Consider the following 22020-nt stretch of genomic DNA (forward strand, 5'->3'; position numbering starts at 1 on the left):
GATAACAATGCTTTCACTTTGTATAGTTCTAATATAAGAAAATAAAAAATTCTAAATTTTATGATTCCAAGCGGAATTTAATATAAACCACAAAACTTTAGAGGGAAAAAAAGGACTGTAATTGCAAGATTTAAGAAAACTACAATAACACAAAAATTTGCAGAATAATCTTCAAAATTATATTCCCAGTTATTGATATAGTAGAAAAATATGAATTAAACAAAACCTTTTAAAAGAAAATTTACAAAATATCAAAATATACTTTTTTTTATAAAATAAATTTACTTTTTTTTAGAAAACAATACATCTAACAAATGATTTAAAATCTCATAATAAAATGAGAAAAGAATAATATATATTTATATATACATATGTATTTTACAGTATATTGTTTTTTTCTCATTTCTTTGGCTTTAGATCTTGTCAACTTAGGTTCATAGGTAGAGTCTCCCTGCTCTTCATCATCACTGTTTTCTGGTTTCATTGTGTTACGAACCATGGCAAGCACATATTCATTTGCTATAATATGCTGAAGAAGAAACAATAAAATAACATAAATAATGGGCATTCAATGCTAAAAAAATTATACAAAGCAATACACATAAAAAAATTCATGATATTTTTTAACTTTGTAAAATGTTTTTGTCTGAAATTAATTCAAATCATTTACAAAAGATTAAAGGAATCAAATTCAAATGTTAATATGAGCCATGAAAATTTTATTGAAACATAGGTTTATTCACTAAATACAGTATAAAAAAGATAAACATCAAGATTAATGATTTCTTCTTGACCATTGGTATCTCTATATTGTTATCTTTTCTACTTCAAAGAATATCTTGTCCACAGCAATTACTTTTAAAATTGAACCAAGATGGGTGTTAAATCAGATAAAAGGCTAATATTCCTTTCCTAAGAGAGAAAAACTGCTAGAAATGATACTACTACCCAACATGAAAATAATTTCACATATGAATTTTTAAGTGTTTTCTAACATGGCTGACAAATATGTATTAAAATCATAACTTTTTTTGAACAATGCCTATAATTCTGAACAGTAATGAAGCTATATTACTTTTATTAGATTGTGATTAAGTGTTATTTTGATATCTGTGGAGAAAAAAAAAATCTTTCTTTCTAACATTTAAATTTTCAAATGCAGTTCTAAAGCTTAAATTTTTCAGTGCATTTTCGTAATATTAAATATTTATAAATTGATGCGGAGAAAATTCAAGAAAAACGACATTTTAAAATTAAGTATTGATAAGAATTAAAATACATAACTTTTAGGATCGTGGGAATTGTAATAGAATTAATATTACATAAAAAAAAAAGAGTTTATATATATATATATATATATATATATATATATATATAATTAATACTTCTAAAAATTAAGTCACAAATTTAAAAAAAAAAAAAAAAATTACTATAGAATGTTTAATTTACTAAAATGCTTTCCAATGTATCAATTATATAAGGAATTTGCAAATATTAACAAGAAATACATATAATATCAGAAGTTGCCAACATATTTATGTTTATAGCATTATTTAAGATTCAATTCTTCTGTATAAATCAAATTTTTCAAGAACTCGGGAGGGAGAAAAAGTAGGAGGAAACATAATACATCATATTTTTAGATTTATCATGCAGATAAAGGCATTGTATATTACTTTTAGAAAAACATCTTTTTCTGTTGGCTTGTTTTGATTTAAAATTGCACAATACAAAAAGTATGTAATAAAATAACAATATGAATCAAGGAAGTAAAAGTATTTGTAAAAAAAAAAGTCTCTAATCCTAAAAAATTTTTATTATAATTACTGGAATATATTGTAAATGTCTAATTAAATACAAAACCTTGAAAATGCAATGTTAATAAAAATCTCATTGTTGAAGGAATTAAAAGATCTAATTAGCCCTAAATAAACATTTTTATTCATTAGAATTATCTACCAAGATTAATAAATAAATCTGGGAAGTTTATAGCATTTATACTATCATAAATAAAAACATATTTGAATATAATGATATTTAACAATTAAATTCTTACAAAAAAAATTTATTAAATACAAAAAGTACTTATTTAAAACTTTTGTACTCTTCTGTTAGACCAACAGCAGCCTAAAAAAAATGGTTTTATAGAGAAAATCTGAGACTTTTCAAAATTTCTGATATAAGAATGTTGAATATAGTGTAGCCCAACTACTATAAAAGTAAAAAGTGACATTTCACATTAAAATTTATATTTCTTGTTAGTATAATAGAAAAGTGCTATAACTTTTTAGTTTTTTTAATAGCTGAAAAAATTAAATCAAATTTCTTTATTCTTTAATATAACTAAAAACATCATCTACATAATTATTTAGAAACAAATTCAAAGAGAAATAAAAATGAAAAGAAAACTAAATTAAATCTCTCTTTTTTTCCTTATATATATGTTACTGTTAAAGTATATAATGCAGTTATTTCATAGAATACCTAGTTATTCCATGAAATAACTGATCGTGTCCGTTAAAGTGTGTAATATGTTATTAATTTGACACTTTAACTAGTTATTCTATGAAATAACTAGGTATTCTATAAATTAACTAATGAGAGACAGTTAAAGTGTAAAATAAACAATTTATCTAAAATGAAATTAAACTAATGATAGACAATTAAAATGAAAAAGAAGCAATTTATTTAATTTATGCAGCGTATAAATGGTATTTATGGAAACGTACCATAAAATCATTTGTTACAACAAGGATTACTAAAATGACACTTGGAATTACAAAGAACATTATTTCTAAAACAAAAACATTTTTAGTTGACACACTGGGTTTTACACGAATATTTTTTAAATCCCTGACCAGTACCTAAATTTCTACATCCGGTACTTCTTCGATTTTAATTAATTTTTGTTTGCAGACACTAAACTGGGATCGGGAATATAATTGTTTTATGTGGCCGTTTCTTGTGCCCAATTGGAAAAATCCTTCTTTGGTTATTTTTATGATGATAGCTAAAACAGATTTGGCATCACCTTTTCCTCTGTCAACTTCAGGCACTGGGATACGGACGGCAAACCCTACAGAGGCTTCAGAATGAGATTTATCCAACATTAATTTCATCTTTTTCACTTGAATTTCTAAAACTTTTTTAGACTTTTCTCTTTCTTTTTGAACATTAAGTTCATTAAAACACAATTTGCTGATTTTCTGCTCAACTTTATCTTCTGAAACATAATTTTTGAACATGATATATGGTCAGGCTCTATACATTTGAAGCAAACTATATCTTCACTGCATTCTTTTAAACAGGCAAGACATACTTTCATAATGGGATTATTTAATACTGTTTGTTCAACTACTTTTTCATTATCAGGTTGAGAAGAAATATTCATTGCAGTCAAAGTATTTTGTAATTGATCTAAGTCGACCAACGAATTAAGTGCTTCCTTCGGAATGGCAGTTGTTGACATTCCAACTCTAGCTGCACAACCACACATAGCCTCGTAGGGGGACCTTTTAATACCAGAATGGAAGGCTCTGTTCTTCATAAACTGGATAAATTTTAACCCGTTATTCAATGAAGTTGACTGGTTGTCTTGCATCCAAGTCGTCAACATATTTTCTATGTCCTGATTGGCTCTCCCAACACTGTCTTGGTTTGCCATGCACGATCTTAAGCTCTGGCCAAGTTACTTTTAAGTCATCAATAAGTTTGTTACAAAATTCTCTTCCATTGTCCAACTGCAATATACATGGGCCTCCAAACAACAGGAATATAACAAGCAACTGTCCTGCAACTACTTCTGCTCTCTTTGTTTGAAGAGATCTTAAAACCACAAACTTTGTAAGGTGATCTTGATAAACTAAAATAAATTTATAGTTTCCATCAGGTTGTGATTGAAAATCTATGAGGTCAACCTGACATCTTGAATTCATATGTGAAAAAATCAGGGGCTTAACAACAACACCTTTTCTGCCCGCTTTGTGTTTTTGTTGACAAGATTCACAAAAATTCAGGAAAATCTGAATATTATTTTGCGTAATATTTTTGTAATGATGATTAAGTTCTTTTATCATTCGGTCTTTACCACCGTGCCCAATAGATAAATGAGTTTCGTACAAAATGTCAAAGAACCACTTGAGCAATAAAACATTTCATCTGGTGTTGCATTTGTTACTAGGACTATTAATTTTTCTACTCCTTGAACTTCAAGGACATCGTAATGTTGAAGTAACCAATAATCACGTGGCACTTTCTTATCTGATGTTTTAGATTTCTTTACATCAGCTATCAAACTTAATAACTTTTCACGGGTGAGCAAAGAACTGTTCTCTTTCACATCACGCTTATTTAGTAAAGATTGAAACTTTCTTTCATTGCAGCTTTTTTTTTTTTCGTTATCACTTAAAGAATTCATTGTTCAAGGCAATTTAAGGTCTTAAAAATAATTGCACTTTAACGTAAGCAAACTAAATTAACGTAATAACAAATGACTAAATTATAAAACTTAAAAAAATAAATGTATCTCAATAACTGATACGTGGAAACAGTATTTGATGAACAGCAGCCGGCACTGTACGTGCAAACAATCAATTAACCGAAATTAACTGGCGCCAACACGCTAAACAAGTTCTCTCCCTATGGCCTGGAAAAGTTCATAAATGCAGTAGGGGTGGAAGGTAAATATATTTGTCGTGCGAGATATATGATATAGATTATTTTACACTTTAACGGGCTGCAGATCGTTATTCTATGAAATAACTAGTTAAACCATGAAATACAAGAGAGTTTTACACTTTAACGGATACAATCAGTTATTTCATGGAATAACTAGGTATTCTATAAAATAACGGATTTCATACTTTAACGGTAACATATATATAAAGATATCATCCATATTATTGTTTAAAAAGTAAACTTGGAAAGAAATAAAAATGAACAGAAATTAACTGCGTAGATAACTAACAATCAATAGCATTGTACTTTTGATTAAATAGTAAAATAATATAGATATGCATCTTGTTAAAAAGGTTAAGTGTTGAAACGTATTGATACTAATTTTGTCATAAATTTGATAAGCATCTCAGTATGCTTGTAGGTAGAAGAAATTATAAATCTCTTTTTAAGGGAAAAAACTATTCATTAATTTTTACTTCAATACAATAAGAACCGAACAAACAAAAAGAATCCTTTTCATTTACAGTGCTAATCTTGAAGGTGTATAATACAAATATATAAATAAAAGAAAATCAATATCTTCAAGTTTTAAATGAAAATTAAAATCTGTTAATGATGGTTCATTTTATCATAAAAATAGAAATTAATTTCAGACTATACAATGAAATTTTTTCTTCCAAATTAACAGCACATAAAAAAAAGCTTAGTTAGAAACGTACTTTTATCCACTGGGTAAATCAGGATTGATTGAGTAGAACCACATTTATATATTAATAAAAAAATATTTACACTGATTTGGTTAACAATTTTACGTAAATCACCAAAGTGAAAGGTATTTATCTTTTCCGGTATCATGTCATCTCGACATAATAATTTTTAACTATATATGCAGTTAATCTACAGATATCTATCATGAAAAAATACTTAATACACAGAGCAATATTTCATTAAGAAAAGTCCCATCATTATTTTCTTTTAGTATGTTTTATCCAAGTTTCACATTTTATTAATACCATCTATTATGAAATTATTTAAAAATACTAAATCAAGCACCATACGAAAAATAGACAGATATACAATATCCCATTTTACATGCACACATCAAACTAAACCATAGCTTCTCTCCTCTTAATTGTTGTAAGTCAATTATACTTTATTTATTTAATGGCTAATAAAATATTAATTGTTAAAAAATAAAGTTTATATAATTCACAAAATATAAATTTACTTTTTTTTTATTATTTATGAGATATTACTTTTAAAAATAATATATTAGTTTATTTTTTACTTTTATTAATTAACTTTATTTTTTTTACCAATTTAGATTCTTAATACATTTTTAATCTTTCATTCGTGTAACAATTATATAAAGTAAACATATATGAGAGTGATTAAAAATGTTGTGAACTTGACAATGTTGATCATTACTGATTAATTACATATTAACTTATTGCTACTTATTATAAAATTTAAAAATATTCCACAAATACCGATCCAGAATTCGTCAATTTTATTCTGTTAAAACAATTTTAAAACAGTTACCAAAATACAGAATATAAATAATAGTGAAAAGAATGTAAATGCATCGAAAAATTCCTCAATGTTTTACTGAATAAAAATAAAATAAATGTTCGTACTCTCAAAATGTTTTTAACTTTTGCAGGAGTTAATTTATTTTTGTATTGTGTTTGTTCCAACACATTATCAATTTCTTCTGCCATGTCTTCCAATACATTATCCACGGTGTCATTGGAACAAGCGTCCTCGAAACATATCTGTACATTGGAACCAGTATTTTTATCACTTAATTTAGCAACCTTTTTACGTTTACTAATAAGTTTTTCAGAATTCTTTCTTTTGTTGGAAACTTCTTCTTGATCTTTAAAGAAATCTACACTTTCAATATTTTTATCTGCCATGACTAAAATAATTTGTTCTGACACAATTATATAAAAAAGAAGTTATTTTTGAAGATGAAGACAACATGAAGTATAGCAATCACGCATATAAACAATAATAATGCATTTAAATATCCCTGTAAAGCAGTACAGGTGCATGTTTGTTTATATTAATTAGAAATGGCAGTTAAAAATTTGCGGAGTATCAGAATTATAATAACAGAGCGACTCTTCGGTATATTTACAACATAATAAATAAACACTGTTAAATTGTTGCCACTTGCTTTAAGCAAAATAACATCTTTTTTTCTTAGATAATTCACTTAGTTTATAACTATTTACTAATAAAGATTCGATAAATAAAAAAGCAGATAAAATACTTTATTTCATCCATCAACCTTATGGTATCTTCAAAAATTAGTAGAAAACCTATCTTTGAATATTAAATAATATCATAAATTAAAACATCACGCTTCAAAGTGGAGTTGTGTTATCAGAGGTGGCAACTGTCAAATTCCTTAATTCATCATTGCCGGTAGAGTGTGTGTTTGCTTGTATGCGAGTGGTATTGATCGTTAACTGGTTATTGTATTGTTATTTCATTTATATCTTATAGAATAATCATTTTCCTTGTTAAATTTAGTTATCTGTTTTCAATTTAATTATTTTTCCAACGTACGGAAATTTGACGTTTCAAAACGAGCGCTTTCTAAAATGGACAGGTGAGTGCTTGTGATCATTCTATTATTCTTAAATATTGTTATTAACTTATAGAATGTATTTATTTCATATTTTATTCATTTTACTTAGATAATGTTTACTAAAATTTTATTTTTTAATGCGTTCCTTTAGCATACTAAATTTAATTTTTCAACAAATATTTCTCTGCAAATGAAAATGGCGCAGTACGATGGAATAACTGTGTGCATGTTAAATGAACTTAAGTTTTTATTCACGTGTAAATCATACTATTAAATTTACATGTTGTTTATTATTAGTGTTATCTTTAAGTTATATTTAATTTTTACGTCTTTATTATGTTTAGATAATTCATGTGCCACTAATGATAAATTTTTCAAAATTTAGAGTAGAATAAGCTTGCTGTAACTGTCCAAAATCTCCATTTTTTTTTTTTTTTTTACTTCATTATTTATTATATACTATTACTCAGTTTTCAATATGCAAACTGTGTTTTTTATGATAAATTTCCATAAACTATTATCTGATTTAGTTATTGTAAGAATGCTTGTAATGTTTAAATATAAAAATTATTAAAAGTATTTGGATGCATTTAGCTATCATCTCCTTCGCTAATCAGAAAAAGATTTTGTGTCTTGTTTAGCAAAACTTAAATTGTGTGTGGGCTGTATATTTTAAACTTAAGTATAGACAGATTTTTCTAAGTTATCCTAATAATTATATTTATTAAAGCTTGCTTTGTAGAATTTTAATGGATGTGTCAAGCTGAAACTAGGGAAGGATATAGCAACACATTTTTGCACATACAAATGTTAATACCTGTTCTAATAGTATTAATAGCTTTATAGAAACAAATTAGAAGTATTATTTTCTTTCATATTAACTTTGTTTTTTTAATGTATGGAACTTCGCTATGTGTTAAACTTTCTAACAACATAGACAATATATTACATTTATTGTGGTGGTTTTGGAGTAGGCTTTTAATCAGTTTTATCTTAACTATGCATTTTTGTGCAGAGTTAAAAGTGAACCTGAAGACTTTGATCCATACGTTCTTCGAGTACGTGGATTACCTTGGTCTGCATCAAAGGATGACATTGTGAAATTTTTTGATGGTAAGTTTTTGGGATTGACTTTAATCAAAAAAAAAAATTCTTTAGAACATGTTCTATGATTCTATGTAAACTATATAATATTTACTGAGAAGCAACCAAATGAGTTATTAAATGAAATTTTTTATTTTGTTATGGTTTTTTTCAACTTTGTGTGAATAGAAATTATTGGAAGGTATGCACTTAATCACATTTAGTAATTATTCAATAAGTATTGAAGATCTGAAAACTTTTCAGTTAATTTGTAAAAAAAGCATTTATTATAACCAGATATGTAAAATGCCAATTTTATGATATTTACTCTAATATCCTGATTATCTTGAAAACTGCTGACAATTTTTTTGTGTGTGGAAATATTTCAAAGTTGTTATGTATATCTTTTAAGGATGTAAATTAAAAAATGGCCCGAATGGTATTCATTTGACAATGTCTAGAGAAGGTCGACCTAGTGGTGAAGCTTATGTTGAGTTTGAAACTCCAGAAGATGCTGATAAAGGGTTGGAAAAGAATAATGAGCATCTTGGTAGCCGCTATATAGAAGGTATAAATTTTTAATGGTTTAGTAATTTATTTTCTGTTTATTTATCAGTTTTTGGGTTTATTTTAAATATTGTATTTTATCTCGTACAGTTTTTCGCTCAAAACAAAATGAGATGGAATGGGCTCTTCGTAGATGTGGATTAGATGGCCAAGAAGCTTTTGGGGATGCATGCGTTCGATTAAGAGGCTTGCCATTTGGATGCTCAAAAGAAGAAATAGCCCAGTTTTTTACAGGTTAAAGTCGTACTTTAATAAATGTTAACTGACAGTCTGTTTTACTTAATTCAGCTTTTTAATGTATACATTATTTTTTAAATATATATAAGCTTGGATATATGCTTAGGGTTGAATTTTTAACAATAGTACAGTTATGAATTAAAGTTTAATTTCAGATGAAATTATTACATAAGTTTTGCATGATATTCACTAGTAATAATTTTATCTTAATATATGATTATTAAAATATTTTTTATTTAATATTTTTCTACTTATATAGGATTTGATTTTTTTTTTTACTAGTATATATTTACAATTATTCTAAATTTCTTTTGAATACTTGCAAAAACTGCTATGTTTTGAAAAATGGAATAAATATACTAAACTCATACATACTTTTTTTATAGAAATTAGTCATGTGTAAATGCCTTGTGTGGCAGCATCTTATAAATTATTTAAAAAAAACTGATTATTTATATGTAAGGTTGTTGTATACGAAGAATTTGATATATAGTTTAATTGTTCTAGGACTTTTGAAAAAGTACTTAATTTTTACATCTTTTTGGTGTGGAAAGTTCTTTGTCTAAAAAGTTGTATAATCACACTGCATTGTTCATTTCAACTCAGCTTTTTAGTCTTCTTTCAAATAACAATAAAACTATCTGTATTCTCCTGTATCAAAATATTACTAGGTACAGTTTAAATATCAAGTTTCATTTTTTTTTTAAATTATTCTCTTAGAATTAAAAAAAAAAAGTTCTTGCATTTGTTTTAACAAAATGGAATAAACTATCAAATTCAGATCTTCGTTTATATTTATTTTATCCATAAGTTCTTCATCATTATTTAATCTAATAGTTAAATTAATAAATCATTTTTCTTTAAAAGTATACGAGTATTTAATGTTATTATTGATTTTATGCTTACATACCATAATGTGACTTTATGTTCATTACTTGAAAAGAGTTTTTTTTTTTTTTTTTTTTTTTTTTTTTTTTTTTTGTCTGTCTTGCTTAACTATTACCTGCATTTTTATTTTTCCTCCCTTCCCATTTCTGACTGTTTTTGTTTGAAGTCTCATATTTTTAAATTATGAAAAAAAATTGGCTATTTTACATTTGGATTCTTTTTTTTTTTTTTTTTTTTTTTGTAATTGTAGTCTTTTTAAACGCAGCAATGCTAAAATAATTGTAGCTTCCATGGAGGGTATCAAATATTTTTAAAATTCATTATTCATGAATTTTTATGCTTGGAAGGAAAGTTAGTTCTTTCAAAAAATTATTTTAATAAATTACATTAATAACTAAATGTTTTCATATTTAAAAGTTAAGAAGTATAAATATTTTTATCTTAAATAATATATATATATATTATTCATTTGTCCTATGTAACATTTACTGCCATTAAAGCCATTCAAAATCATTTATTATCCTGCATAATTTACCCTTTCATTCAAATTGAATAATTTCCATTCTATTAATTGATTTAAAAAATGGGTTAATTATAGCATGAGTTTTTTATTTAAAAAAATTCCTGACTTTTTTTTTTTCTGAATTTTTTATTTTGTATGTTAATCAGTTTCTTATAGGTTTTATTTTGATAAAACAAAAGTTATCTTTTTATTATCTTGTTATAACATTATGAACTGTGTAATTCTTTTCTAGCTTCCTAACGAGAGAGAATACTTCTCCCTTAGGTTTCATTGATTGTTTTACTACAGTTTATTTAGTTATCTATAATGGGATGGATTTTAATTTAAAGGGTTGGAGATTGTCCGAAATGGGATTACCCTTCCAACTGACTACCAGGGAAGGAGCACTGGGGAGGCTTATGTACAGTTTGCATCACAAGAGATAGCTGAAAAGGCGATGGGGAAACACAAGGAAAAAATTGGGCACAGGTATTTAAATAAAACTGCCAGGGCGGGACTATGTCCGTCAACTGGGCTGTGTTCATCTATTTTTATATAACTAGTTATTTTTTTGTTGTTTTATGTTTATGAGATAGTTATAACTGGGATGTTGCTCTTCAGTGATGGAAATGAGCGGTAAGTCTTTGTAAAGTGGTATAGTCTGGCACTTATGATTCAATCTGGTTTCTAAGGGCTTTAGGTTTAAAGATGTTAAAATCTTGATGGGGGCACGCTTTATAGAAAGGGGGGTGTATAAATGATAGATTTTAATTGGGGCTCTTCTGATTTCTTAAAGTTAAGGTTTAAGTCAGTTTCTTGTTTCTTCTGGGTTAATTATGCCATTTCCATCACTGCTTCTTACATAGAATTTATTAAAGAACTCTGATTTAAAAGCTATTTTATCTCGCAGATTAAATTGGATGTGACGTATATGAAGTCAAAGCAATTTCTGTGGGCAGTTATTACTGACCGTAAAAAGTGCTTAACATGCAAAAATCTTAAATATATACTTGGGATTATTTTTATTTATTAAAGGGTGACTTTAAAAAAATCTCTAGTTGTTACTCAAGGGTTCATTTATTGCTTGAAATTTTAAGGTTTAATAGTTTAGTGTGGTGGAAATGTAATTAAATATTTAAAAGCTAATGTAAATCATACATTTATTATCAGCTTTGAAACAAAAATAAAATATTTTCTCAAATATCTTTCTGCTGATTTAATGATTCTAGGTTGAAATAATAAATTTAGTGTAGCAAAAACATTTAATGGAAATAAAATATTGATTAAATGGTTAAATCAATGAGAACCATATAGTATGGTTCATTCACATTTTCTGTAGCACACTTGCAATATGTATTCTTCTGTTTAATCCTTCTCACTAAAATATTGTGTATATTTTGAGCTATCATGTATAGCCATAAAGTTACTCATCTTTTGAAATGTTGAGCTTTTATTTGCGCACAGATTTTTTATCTCCTGGTTTTTTAATTGGATTCTGGTCTTCTAAAGATTTCTAAGATTTATTTATTTCATTTCATTATTTATTTATTTAGATTTCATTTTTTAACTGGGCTAATTAATAATAAAAGAATTAATGCTGATTCTTTCTGTTTTATAAAATTAAACTTTCAGAGTGTCCTATTTTAGTATTTTAATTACTTTTATCTGCTCGTTAAAACTTAAAGATCAGTAAGTATTGAAATATCTATCTGTATTGCTAAGATTTACTGCTAACATTTAGTTTCATGGTCCTGAATAAAGTTTCAGCTGTTTGATATGTCGCTTATTGATTCCTCTGTCTGCTATCCTAGCTATTATAACTACTTGGTTTTGACTACTTTCAGGATCACGGGTTTGAGAAATTATAATTTTAAAGTTGTGTAGGAATATTTTCAGGCATTAAGTTCTAACTAAAAGAAATTTTTACAGGTACATTGAAATCTTCAAAAGCAGTTTACAAGAAATTCGTAATGCTATGGGAATGGGTCCTGTTCGTATGGGACGATCAATGGGCTCTAACCGTATGAACCCCTATGACAGGCCTGAACGTCCTGGTGCATTTGGAAGAGGAGGTATATATCTTATTTCAGTAGTTTAAGTTCTTATTGTTGCTAACATTCATGGGGGAGATTCCCCTTCTACATACAAATTTTTTATTTTATGTTTGCAGTGGAAAATGTATCTTAAGTTTATCATACCTGGTTACTTTACCCTTATGCATTTCAGTATAATTTAGCAGTTTTTTTTTTATTATTATTAGTTATAAATCATCTTATCTAAAGTGTAAATTTTCCTCCGATCAATTATAGTGGTTTGTTTTTCCTCCTTATAAAGTAACTGCAAAGTAAATCGTATTAAAAAGGTCTTTCTACTCTTTGCAATAAATACTGGTGTTAACAGAATAAGGCTAGCATTTAATCAGGATAATGATTGGGGCATAGATATTGAATACTGTTCGTAATTTTATTTAAATGTATTCAGGTGTTTTGTAAACTTCTTAATATACCCATCTTTTTATAAAAGTAAAATGTGTTGCAACAATAAAAATATTAAACTAATTTGTCCAAACTTAGCAATTTTTATATTTAGTGTATGCATTAAGTAATTTTTCTGAAAATCTCCAAGATATTCACTTTTTAATTGAATAACAACAAAATTAAATAATAGATCTAATTGGTGTTTATTAGATATGGTTATGATTGCACTTAGAGCAAATAAAGCTTTCTGTACACCCTATGAATTTATTTCTAATATATTTGTATTTGAGTAAATTAATTTTTGTAATTATATAATCATAATTTTTAATTTTTTTTATTTGCAGCTTTCTGTATCAAATTGTAATGATTGTTCTTGTAATTTATCTGTGAGCAGCTTGTTACATAAGAAATCCCAGCCTTGAAATTTGGGATTGTTTGTCTTGTGCTCTTTCCTGATATTATTTTAAACCTTTTGTACTGTTTTGATCTATTTGAATCCAAGAAATGAAAAATGATAGTATGAAATTTTGTTAGTGTGAGGATGTTATTTCCCTGATAATTATATATTTTCTGTAACTTTTTTCAAATTATATTATCATATTTGAGTCATATTGCAATACTCTTTCTTAACTACTGGAAAAATATGGAAAAACCTTTAAAGCATGTGCTTTCAATGATAAATTAATATGCAAAGATAGAACTTGCATAGATAAACCTTTTCTTGTTTGCAAAACTTGTTAAAAATTATATAATAGATATATTTTTTCCCCCATGGTTAACAAACAGTACATATCAAATAAAACATCTAAATATGGAAATAAAATATTATGTTTGTGCAGTGGTGAATATTATATAAAGGCATATTTACTGGAAAAGAATCTAGGTCAAAATCAGATAAGGGAAAGAAAGAAATGATGTATGTGAACTATAAATGACCTAACATATAAAGTCTAAAGTTAACACAAGGGTGCGCATGTTAAAAACTGATCCTTTAAACTGGATAATTTTTTCCCTTTTCTAAACAAAATATTATGTGTGGTACTTTTGGGGAGAGGGGGTTCTATGATTAAATGACAAAAAGGTGTGTTGCTCAAGTTTTTAGTTTATAAATAGTGCTGTGAATTATTTTCAAAGAATAAGTGATATTTAAGTATAGTAATTTTTCTAGTAGTTTTGCTTGCATTATTCTTTGGGAGTTGGAGGAGGGCACAAAAAAAATATAAGCGAGAAAATTTTTATGCTTTTAATTTATTATGTGTATATGCTTTATAATTATTTATTGTATATTTCTATTATATGAATTTTTTCTATTAAAAACAATGTATCAAATAAAAATAATTCTTGCTTATCTTTGAAAAGTGTTCTTCTGAAAACAGAACGTAAGTCCTACAACTATGTATTTAATGATTGGGTCATATTTGATCCAAATGTTTAATATAGTCATGCATTGTCATTGTTGCAGGTGTTAGCATTATTATAAAATGTATCTAAAGTAAATTGATCATTATTGGGTTTCATTTTGCTTTTCTGATTTGAAAGTCATTTTCATTTGATTTCTACCTGATTTTAAAGCTATCATTTTATTAATAAAAATTGTGTGCTTCTACATTTATTTAAAGTTGAAAACCTGTCTTGTTTTTGCTTAAAATCTTTTTCATTTTGTAGGTCGTGGTAGAGGTGGTTCTGTTGGAGGAAGTTTTGGAGATAGGGGTGGTTTTCCTGAACGAATCCGAGATACAGGGCATAATGTGCACTTAAGAGGCTTACCTTTTAGAGCTGTTGAAAGAGATATATTTGATGTAAGATTTTTAATACATTTTTGAAATATCATAAACTGAACATGTGAATTATAAATGTTGGATGTACGTTTTGAGCAACACAAATTGTAGGATGCTACAGTTGTAAGCGTACCTTCATGAATTGGATAAAATGAGGTTTAGTTTAATATTTGCATTAAATATTTTCAGTGGGTGATGAATGTTATGTATTTATATTGAGAGAAGCTTTGGAGAAAGAAAATCAAATGAAATATATCCTGAAGAATTTCTTTTTGTTTTGCCTTAATTGATATGAAATTGCTGTTTAATACTGCTAAAATTCATGGTGTGTTCATTGTTTGGGTTCAATTGAATAATTGTGTAAATAGATAGCCATACTAGAGAGATCCTGGAACTTAAATACCTCAAAGATTTAACCTCAGTCTTTATAAGTCGTTCTATATCAAACTTTAAAAGCATTTAATGATGTCACAACAAAGTTCTATAGAAAGTAATATAAATTTCAATGGATGGACCGGCTGGCAATTCTTCTACCTGATCCAAGAACAAGTCGAATATGAATTCCATAATATATGCATTTTTAGTGTGCATATTATAAATGCATTAAAAATGAGAAATAGGGCAAGTGAGTAGAATTTGAGCAGTTTATTTACTGCTCTTTATTGGTATTTAAAAATTCCTGCATATGTAAAGAATATATTAAAATTTCTTACACATGTACTCGCAATATATATATATATATATATATATATATATATATATATATATATATATATATATATATATATATATATATATATATATATATATATATATATATATATATATATAATTTTGCTCCCATTGATGGCTTCGAAATGTGCCAGTAGCTTATATCGTATCTGAAAACTTTTTTAAAAAAAATCATGGATACAGTATTTAATGTATGAAGAAAAATTGTGTTTTTTGGAAATTGTTAATAGTGTTTATAAATCAGGGTTGTCATGCCACTAGAAAAAGACTGAGAATTTCAAGTTTTTCTCTCCCCACCCCACCTATAAAATACGGTTGTCATCTTTAAAGGTTGCAAGAATAAAAGATCTTAATCATATCTTCTAAAACAAAACAATACTGTTAATGATTGTGTAATGTGGAAATTCACACTTTTCCTGTCTCCCTTCACCCCATATAGAGCCCCCCAATTTCGATCTACAAGACGATTGTTCTTTTTCCATGAGATTCCTGAATTGCAGCTGATGAGCATGCATAATACTTTTGTAACTACATGAAAGAATATAATACATTTTTCTGATAAGAAAATTCATTCTACAGAAGCCGCACTGTTGTTTAGTCATTCATACTTGAGTTTATTGAATGGTTTATTTATTATTTGAAAAGCTATCGGCTTGTTCAGAATAGAACAAATAATTTAAAAAAAAAAAAAAAAACATTGAGCTGCACAAAATCTGTATGTAGCATTAATTGGGCAGATAAAAATAAAACTCAATCCTGATTTTGCAGAAGGTGTTCGAGAAGTTCCACAAAATTCATTTATTACATACTGCTTGCTTTGCAAGAAGATAATAAACCTAAATAATATGGGGAAACAGGCATTTGCTAGTTGTGTCATCATTGATGTTGGATAAAAAGAAATACAGGAAACGATGAAATATAAAATCTGAAAACATTATATTGAAAATCCAACCGATTTCGAGCTTTTTAATTCAAGAACAATCATTTAAAGCTTAATTTTTATGGGCATAAAACTTGTGTCACGTTCGTCTTTTAATGCATTAAGTAGTCTTTCCTTTTGATGTTTTTTGTTAATTATTAAAGGATTTGTGTCTTGATAAAAAATGTTTTGCATTTTATTTCACCTGAATCCTTAATTTTGTGTGACTTAAAGCTCATGAGAGATAATATATCCCTTACTCCTCTTAATATATAAATGACTTGCTAAATTCTTGATATCAAATAACTGTAAATTGTTTGTTTATATAAATATTATATTTTGTGTGTAAATATAAACTTTCTTTTAATATATTATTTCAAATAATGTGAAATTATTGCTTCTTTTCCTTACTTTTCCCACTCCTTAAAACCATATTTATTATAATTAGTACATGAGTTCTAATTGTGCATTTTCTCATATTTTGAATATATGTATAGGGAAGACACAGAATTTTTTTCCCCTAGATTTGAGTGACAACCCTGTAGATATCAAAATTTAATTGTGATTGGACAGTTCTTTCCCATTTTGCTAAGATGAGAGTAACATTTTAAAATATTTAAGGTGAAGGTATTTTTGATTTAAAATTGTAGTGTCACACATTTATTTTAAAGATGCTAAAAGATATTTTAGAAAAATCACTAATTAGTTTCAGAATGCTTATGTTGTATTGATCCAATAAAATTAGCTTCCAATGATGTGACTATTTTATTTGTAACAGTCATATTTAGTGAAACAGTTTGGGAAAATTTATCTTAAAAAATTAGCAAAGGAAACTGAGTTGACAATGATGGAAGATACATCTATTAATCAAATAATTTTTGTATTCCTCATGTTATGAAGAGAGTGCAAATTTAACTATTTTTATAACAAACTTGCTAAATTGTGCTTTGATATCACATAAAATCATATAACAGCATTTTAAGTTTTATTAATTTTACATAGTTAATTTTTATGTATGGTTTAATTTTATCATTTTAAAAATGTTTTTACATAATTTAAAATTTTCTCCTGATTGTTTACATCAACAATTTGAAAGAAATTTGCCTCTTTTCATATGGCAGGTTTAGAAAATAAAGCCCTTGTGTGGACTTTCTAATGAAAAGAACCATGTGAGTTAATGTATATGATGTGATAGATATGGGAAATGTTGCAGCAATATTGAAATTTTTCATTTTAGTTCTTTGCACCTTTGAAACCTGTAGCTGTGAGAATCAAATATGAGCCTAGTGGACGATCTTCTGGTGAAGCTGATGCTATGTTTGCTACACATGAAGAAGCTTTAAGAGCAATGAAGAAAGATAAAGAAAAAATTCGTGAGTGTTGTATTTGTCTTATATATATAAACTAATTTGAAAGTTCTAAATTGAAGTTCGATACTAAAAATTGCAAATTGGCTATTGTTTTTAATCTATGCATAATTTCTGGAATTCTTGTATCAAGTCAAGGCGACTTATAGTTTGAATAGTATGTGCCTGATTTCGTTATTCTACGCTAATAACATTTTTGTGTATGTGTGTGTGTTTGTTTATTAGTCAGTGAGTGAGTTGTTCAAGTTGGAATGTTTTTATTTGTTTATATTACAAGATTGTATGTAATTAGGACACAGTACCTCAGAAATATGTGAATAATATTATAATACTTCTGAGGAATTCATGTTTGCTTTGCATAAGTAAAATATTCCTTCTTTTATGTTCTAATTATTGTCTAATAACTATCAATAGCTGAAAGAAATAAAACCTTCATAAAATGCTTATGCTAATTTAATTGTGTATTAGCCATATGCCATTGGCAAACATAGTAAATATATTTGCGTGACATCTTTGACAATTAATCACTATTGTAACAAACATGTCATTTGTGTGTGTGTGATTAGTTGCTGGCATGTGGTACCATTAATACGAAAATACTATTGTTTAACATAAGTACTTTTGTAAACATTAAGTATGGTGGTTGTTTCCATCATGATATCTGGTATGGAGAAATGCTACCAAGAAAAATATAGACTCTCATTCTTATGAGGTTACTATTGAAGATGTAGTTATTAAATGCTTACAAGTTCATCAAAGAGGGATTTTACATAGAAATGTCATAGGTGTACAACTGCTAAGATTACATTTTGCTTTGTTAAAAACTACCTTGTTTGTTGTTTACCGTATACTTGTGTTTTTTTACAGAAGTAGTTTTTAATATAACAGTTAAAGATTGAACAAATTGTACCATTTCTTTGTTTCCTTTATATACGTGTAAATCACTGATGGCACAAACACGTCTCTAAATATTCCAATGTCAGTTCACATTTATTCTTTTAAATAATGTCTCGCATTCAGAAGCCTTTGAATGTGAAATTTCAAACAATTTTAAGCAAAACAACCAAAGATGGGCAATTAGAAAATTGTAGGTGTTTTTATATAATCCATTTTGGAAAGTAAGTCACTGATATAAATTTCCTTTCACAAAGTTTGTCTAAGTTCTGAGCTCTCTGATGCTTGAGACTTGATGAGTTTGCTTAATTTGTAGCCCCGGGGAACCAATGCCAAATGAATATATTTGGCTTAGTTTGCCCTTTAGTCATGATCTAAGAATTATATTAATTTTTCCAATTTAAAATATGCACTGTGTATTTTAGCATTCCCAAAAGTATGTAACCTTAATTAGTTTAATGTATTTTAAAATATTGCATTTTAATGTTAGATTAGAAAAAATTCATGTGTGCTTTTTTGTAGTGATACCATATTATTAGTCCACAATAACAAAGGTCTGCTTTGTTTTAGCAATATTTTTTATAGGTAATCTATTAATTAAATTGCAGTTCTTCCAGAAAAGTGAAAATATTGGTATTTTTAGTGCTTTAGTATATTGAGTTCAGTTTTTTTAGATAATGGTAAATTTTGGTTTAAATGTGCAGTAATTAGCATCCAAATAGTGTACAACATTCAAATACTTACAGAAGATATTAGATACTTTTATTAAGTATATAGGAAAATATTTTGATAGTCCTTGCACTTCAAACAGCTTCTGTTGCATCAAATGTATGTAATTTTCATAATAATTAATTTGATAATTCCACCCCTGAACCAATTTGAGGTTTTCATTATTTTCATATCAAGGTTTTCATTAAAATCATTAGAAATTGGTTCATCAATGTAATGAAAGATTTTCATGCATGTAATGCTTAAAGAATGTAGTATTTGATATACAAGTTAATAACTGAATCCATATAGTTAAGCCTTATAAAATCTAACTTCGAATTTTGAATTTTTTTTTTTTTTTTTTTTTTTTTTTTTTTTTTTTTTTTTTTTTTTTTACAGAACATCGTTACATTGAATTGTTTTTGCAATCTGAACCTGACCACTTTAGGCCAGAGGGAATGGGACCATTTGGTGGTCCACCTGGACCAGGCCAGTTTGGCCCTCGTGGTGGTGGTGGTGGCCGGCCTTTTATGCCAGACTCAGATCCTGGATATGGTGGTCCTGGTGTTGGACTGGACCGGACCTATGGAGCAGGGTTGCCTGAACGTGGTTTTGGATCTGGGCCAGCAAGAGGTTTTGGTGGTGAGCCAGATAGAGGATTTGATGGTGGCTATGGAGGAGGATCTCCAGTATCTTCACGAGGATTTGGGATGAGTTCTGTTGGTGGTAGAGATCGTGATTTTGGATTTAATTCAGAAAAGCCATATGCCCCAAGTTCTGCTGATCGAGGATTTGGTGGACAATCTGATAGAGGTTTTAGTACAGGTGCATCATCTTCTGATAGAGGATTTGGTGGTAGTCCTGTTGATAGGGGCTATGGTAGAAGTACTAGTGATAGAAGTGGATATGGAACCAGCTCATCTGATAGAAGCTTTGTAGGAGTTGCTGGTGGACCAACACGATCAGCTTATTCTACTAGTGACAGATTTGGAACTGCAGACCGAAGAATGGATGAGAGGCCTTATGGTATGACTGATACATATCGAAATGGTATGCAAGGAAATTCCATGAGTGCAGGAGCCATGAGAAATGATACTGGATATAGTAAGTGGTAGATTTGTGGAATTTTTAATTTAAGTAAATGAATAAATTTATTATATATGAAATCTTTTTGTGTAAAGAATTATCATAATTTTAAGTACTTAAATTTAATCATTTTTTCTTAGCTCTGAAATATTAAATCCATTGTTTTGATAGTGTACTGTGAAATGAATTAAAAAGATCATGTTGATTGATTAGATTATTTTTTTTTAGTATATTTTCTGTTTTCTTTAGGCAAAGATCGTACAAATGAATCAGAATTTTATGGATCTGGAAAATTGTTTGGAGATAATAGTTATCAATCCTCGCCTGGCCAAGGACTAGGTATGATGGGTCCTACTACATACCCTGGATATTAGAAATATATAACAGCCAGTGACTCATAAGACATGTAACTTCTTTTTTATCCAGTGATTGTCATGTTTCATTTGATGTGCATATATTATAAAACTTATGTGGAAGTGCTCATTTTTTTCTTTCAATGCCATATAAACGTCTATGCACATGTAACAATTTTGCTCGTATTTTATGTGTAAATAGGTCCCTCTGCCTCATGTTATAAACATATAATTTGATAAATAGTTGATATTCATCATATTTGTCCTCATACTCTAAATAAAAGTACTTTATATATATATTGTCATTTTATTTTTTCAGTTTGCACCATGTATTGATTTTGTATCCCTTTAATTTTTTAATATTTTTACTATATCTCTGATGGAAATAAAAACTTTTGAAGGGGTTTGAACATTGTAGAATTAGAATAAATTCCCAATCATAATTAGTATTCTAATTATTCTGTCAGCATTTTGATAATACATTTATATGTGCATTTTATTGAAACTCAATGTGCAGAAGTAATAAAGTCTTTGAAAGTATTCTTATGCATAATGTTTTTATAGAATTTATAAAAAAGATCAGCTCTTTAATATGATATAGTTAATAATGGATTTTATGGGTAGGAAAACTTAAGATAAAGAGAGGGGAGATAAAAATTTGATTGATTGAATTTCCATTCATTGAATGTGCTTTCACAAAATCGGATATGAAACTTCATGCTGTCTTTTGATTGAAGTGGGAAATTTAAAAATCATTCTCTCGCGATCATTTGAAGATTCATTGTATGGATATAATGAAATAATAAGAATGATTAAAAAATTAATACATTGATTCTGAGTTAGTGAAATTTGTAAATGTCACTATTGTGACACAGATTTAAACAGTGTTAACACAGAGCAGAATTAACAATCATGTAAATTACTGGAAAGATGGTTGCAAGTCCTGATGCGTCGGAGTTTAGGTGTTTGCAAACTTGATTAGAAAGGGCACTAGTGATGTTAATCGCCATTTAGGAAGTAAGATTTTTTTTTTTTTTTTTTTATTATCGATCTCAGAAATGACGGAAGATTTTAAAAAAAATAGAACTTGCAGATGATGTGCATGGTAGGGGCACTACAATTTTGAATAAAATTGAAATTTTATTTTCTGCAG

The 22020-nt window shown here is 27.5% G+C and overlaps 2 protein-coding genes across 2 annotated transcripts in view; one reads left to right on the forward strand and one right to left on the reverse strand.

The window, feature by feature from the left end:
- LOC129991826 (GON-4-like protein) overlaps positions 1–6815 on the reverse strand; it is a 40634-nt gene extending 33819 nt beyond the window's left edge. The window contains exons 1-2 of the mRNA XM_056098262.1: positions 6315–6815; positions 383–529 (exon numbers count right to left, since the gene is read on the reverse strand). Of these exons, the coding sequence (XP_055954237.1) occupies positions 383–529; positions 6315–6596 (429 nt within the window). The 5' untranslated portion in view covers positions 6597–6815. The remainder of the gene's footprint in view (positions 1–382; positions 530–6314) is intronic.
- A 291-nt stretch (positions 6816–7106) lies between these two features.
- On the forward strand, positions 7107–21166 carry LOC129960414 (heterogeneous nuclear ribonucleoprotein H2-like). Its single transcript, XM_056073838.1, has 10 exons — positions 7107–7297; positions 8292–8389; positions 8772–8927; positions 9017–9160; positions 10904–11042; positions 12483–12625; positions 14696–14829; positions 17697–17832; positions 19828–20532; positions 20764–21166. The coding sequence occupies exons 1-10, from the start codon at positions 7290–7292 to the stop codon at positions 20886–20888; spliced, it is 1788 nt and encodes a 595-aa protein (XP_055929813.1). The 5' UTR covers positions 7107–7289; the 3' UTR covers positions 20889–21166.
- The last annotated feature ends 854 nt before the right edge of the window (positions 21167–22020 follow it).

The sequence above is a fragment of the Argiope bruennichi genome, chromosome 2 (assembly GCF_947563725.1).
Source record: "Argiope bruennichi chromosome 2, qqArgBrue1.1, whole genome shotgun sequence".
In the NCBI taxonomy this organism is placed as follows: Eukaryota; Metazoa; Arthropoda; class Arachnida; order Araneae; family Araneidae; genus Argiope; species Argiope bruennichi.

Coding starts and splice junctions, on each gene's coding strand:
- LOC129960414 (XM_056073838.1), top strand. Junction 14,830..17,696: donor TTGAAAGAGATATATTTGAT/GTAAGATTTTTA, acceptor TTTTCATTTTAG/TTCTTTGCACCTTTGAAACC. Junction 20,533..20,763: donor GAGAAATGATACTGGATATA/GTAAGTGGTAGA, acceptor TGTTTTCTTTAG/GCAAAGATCGTACAAATGAA.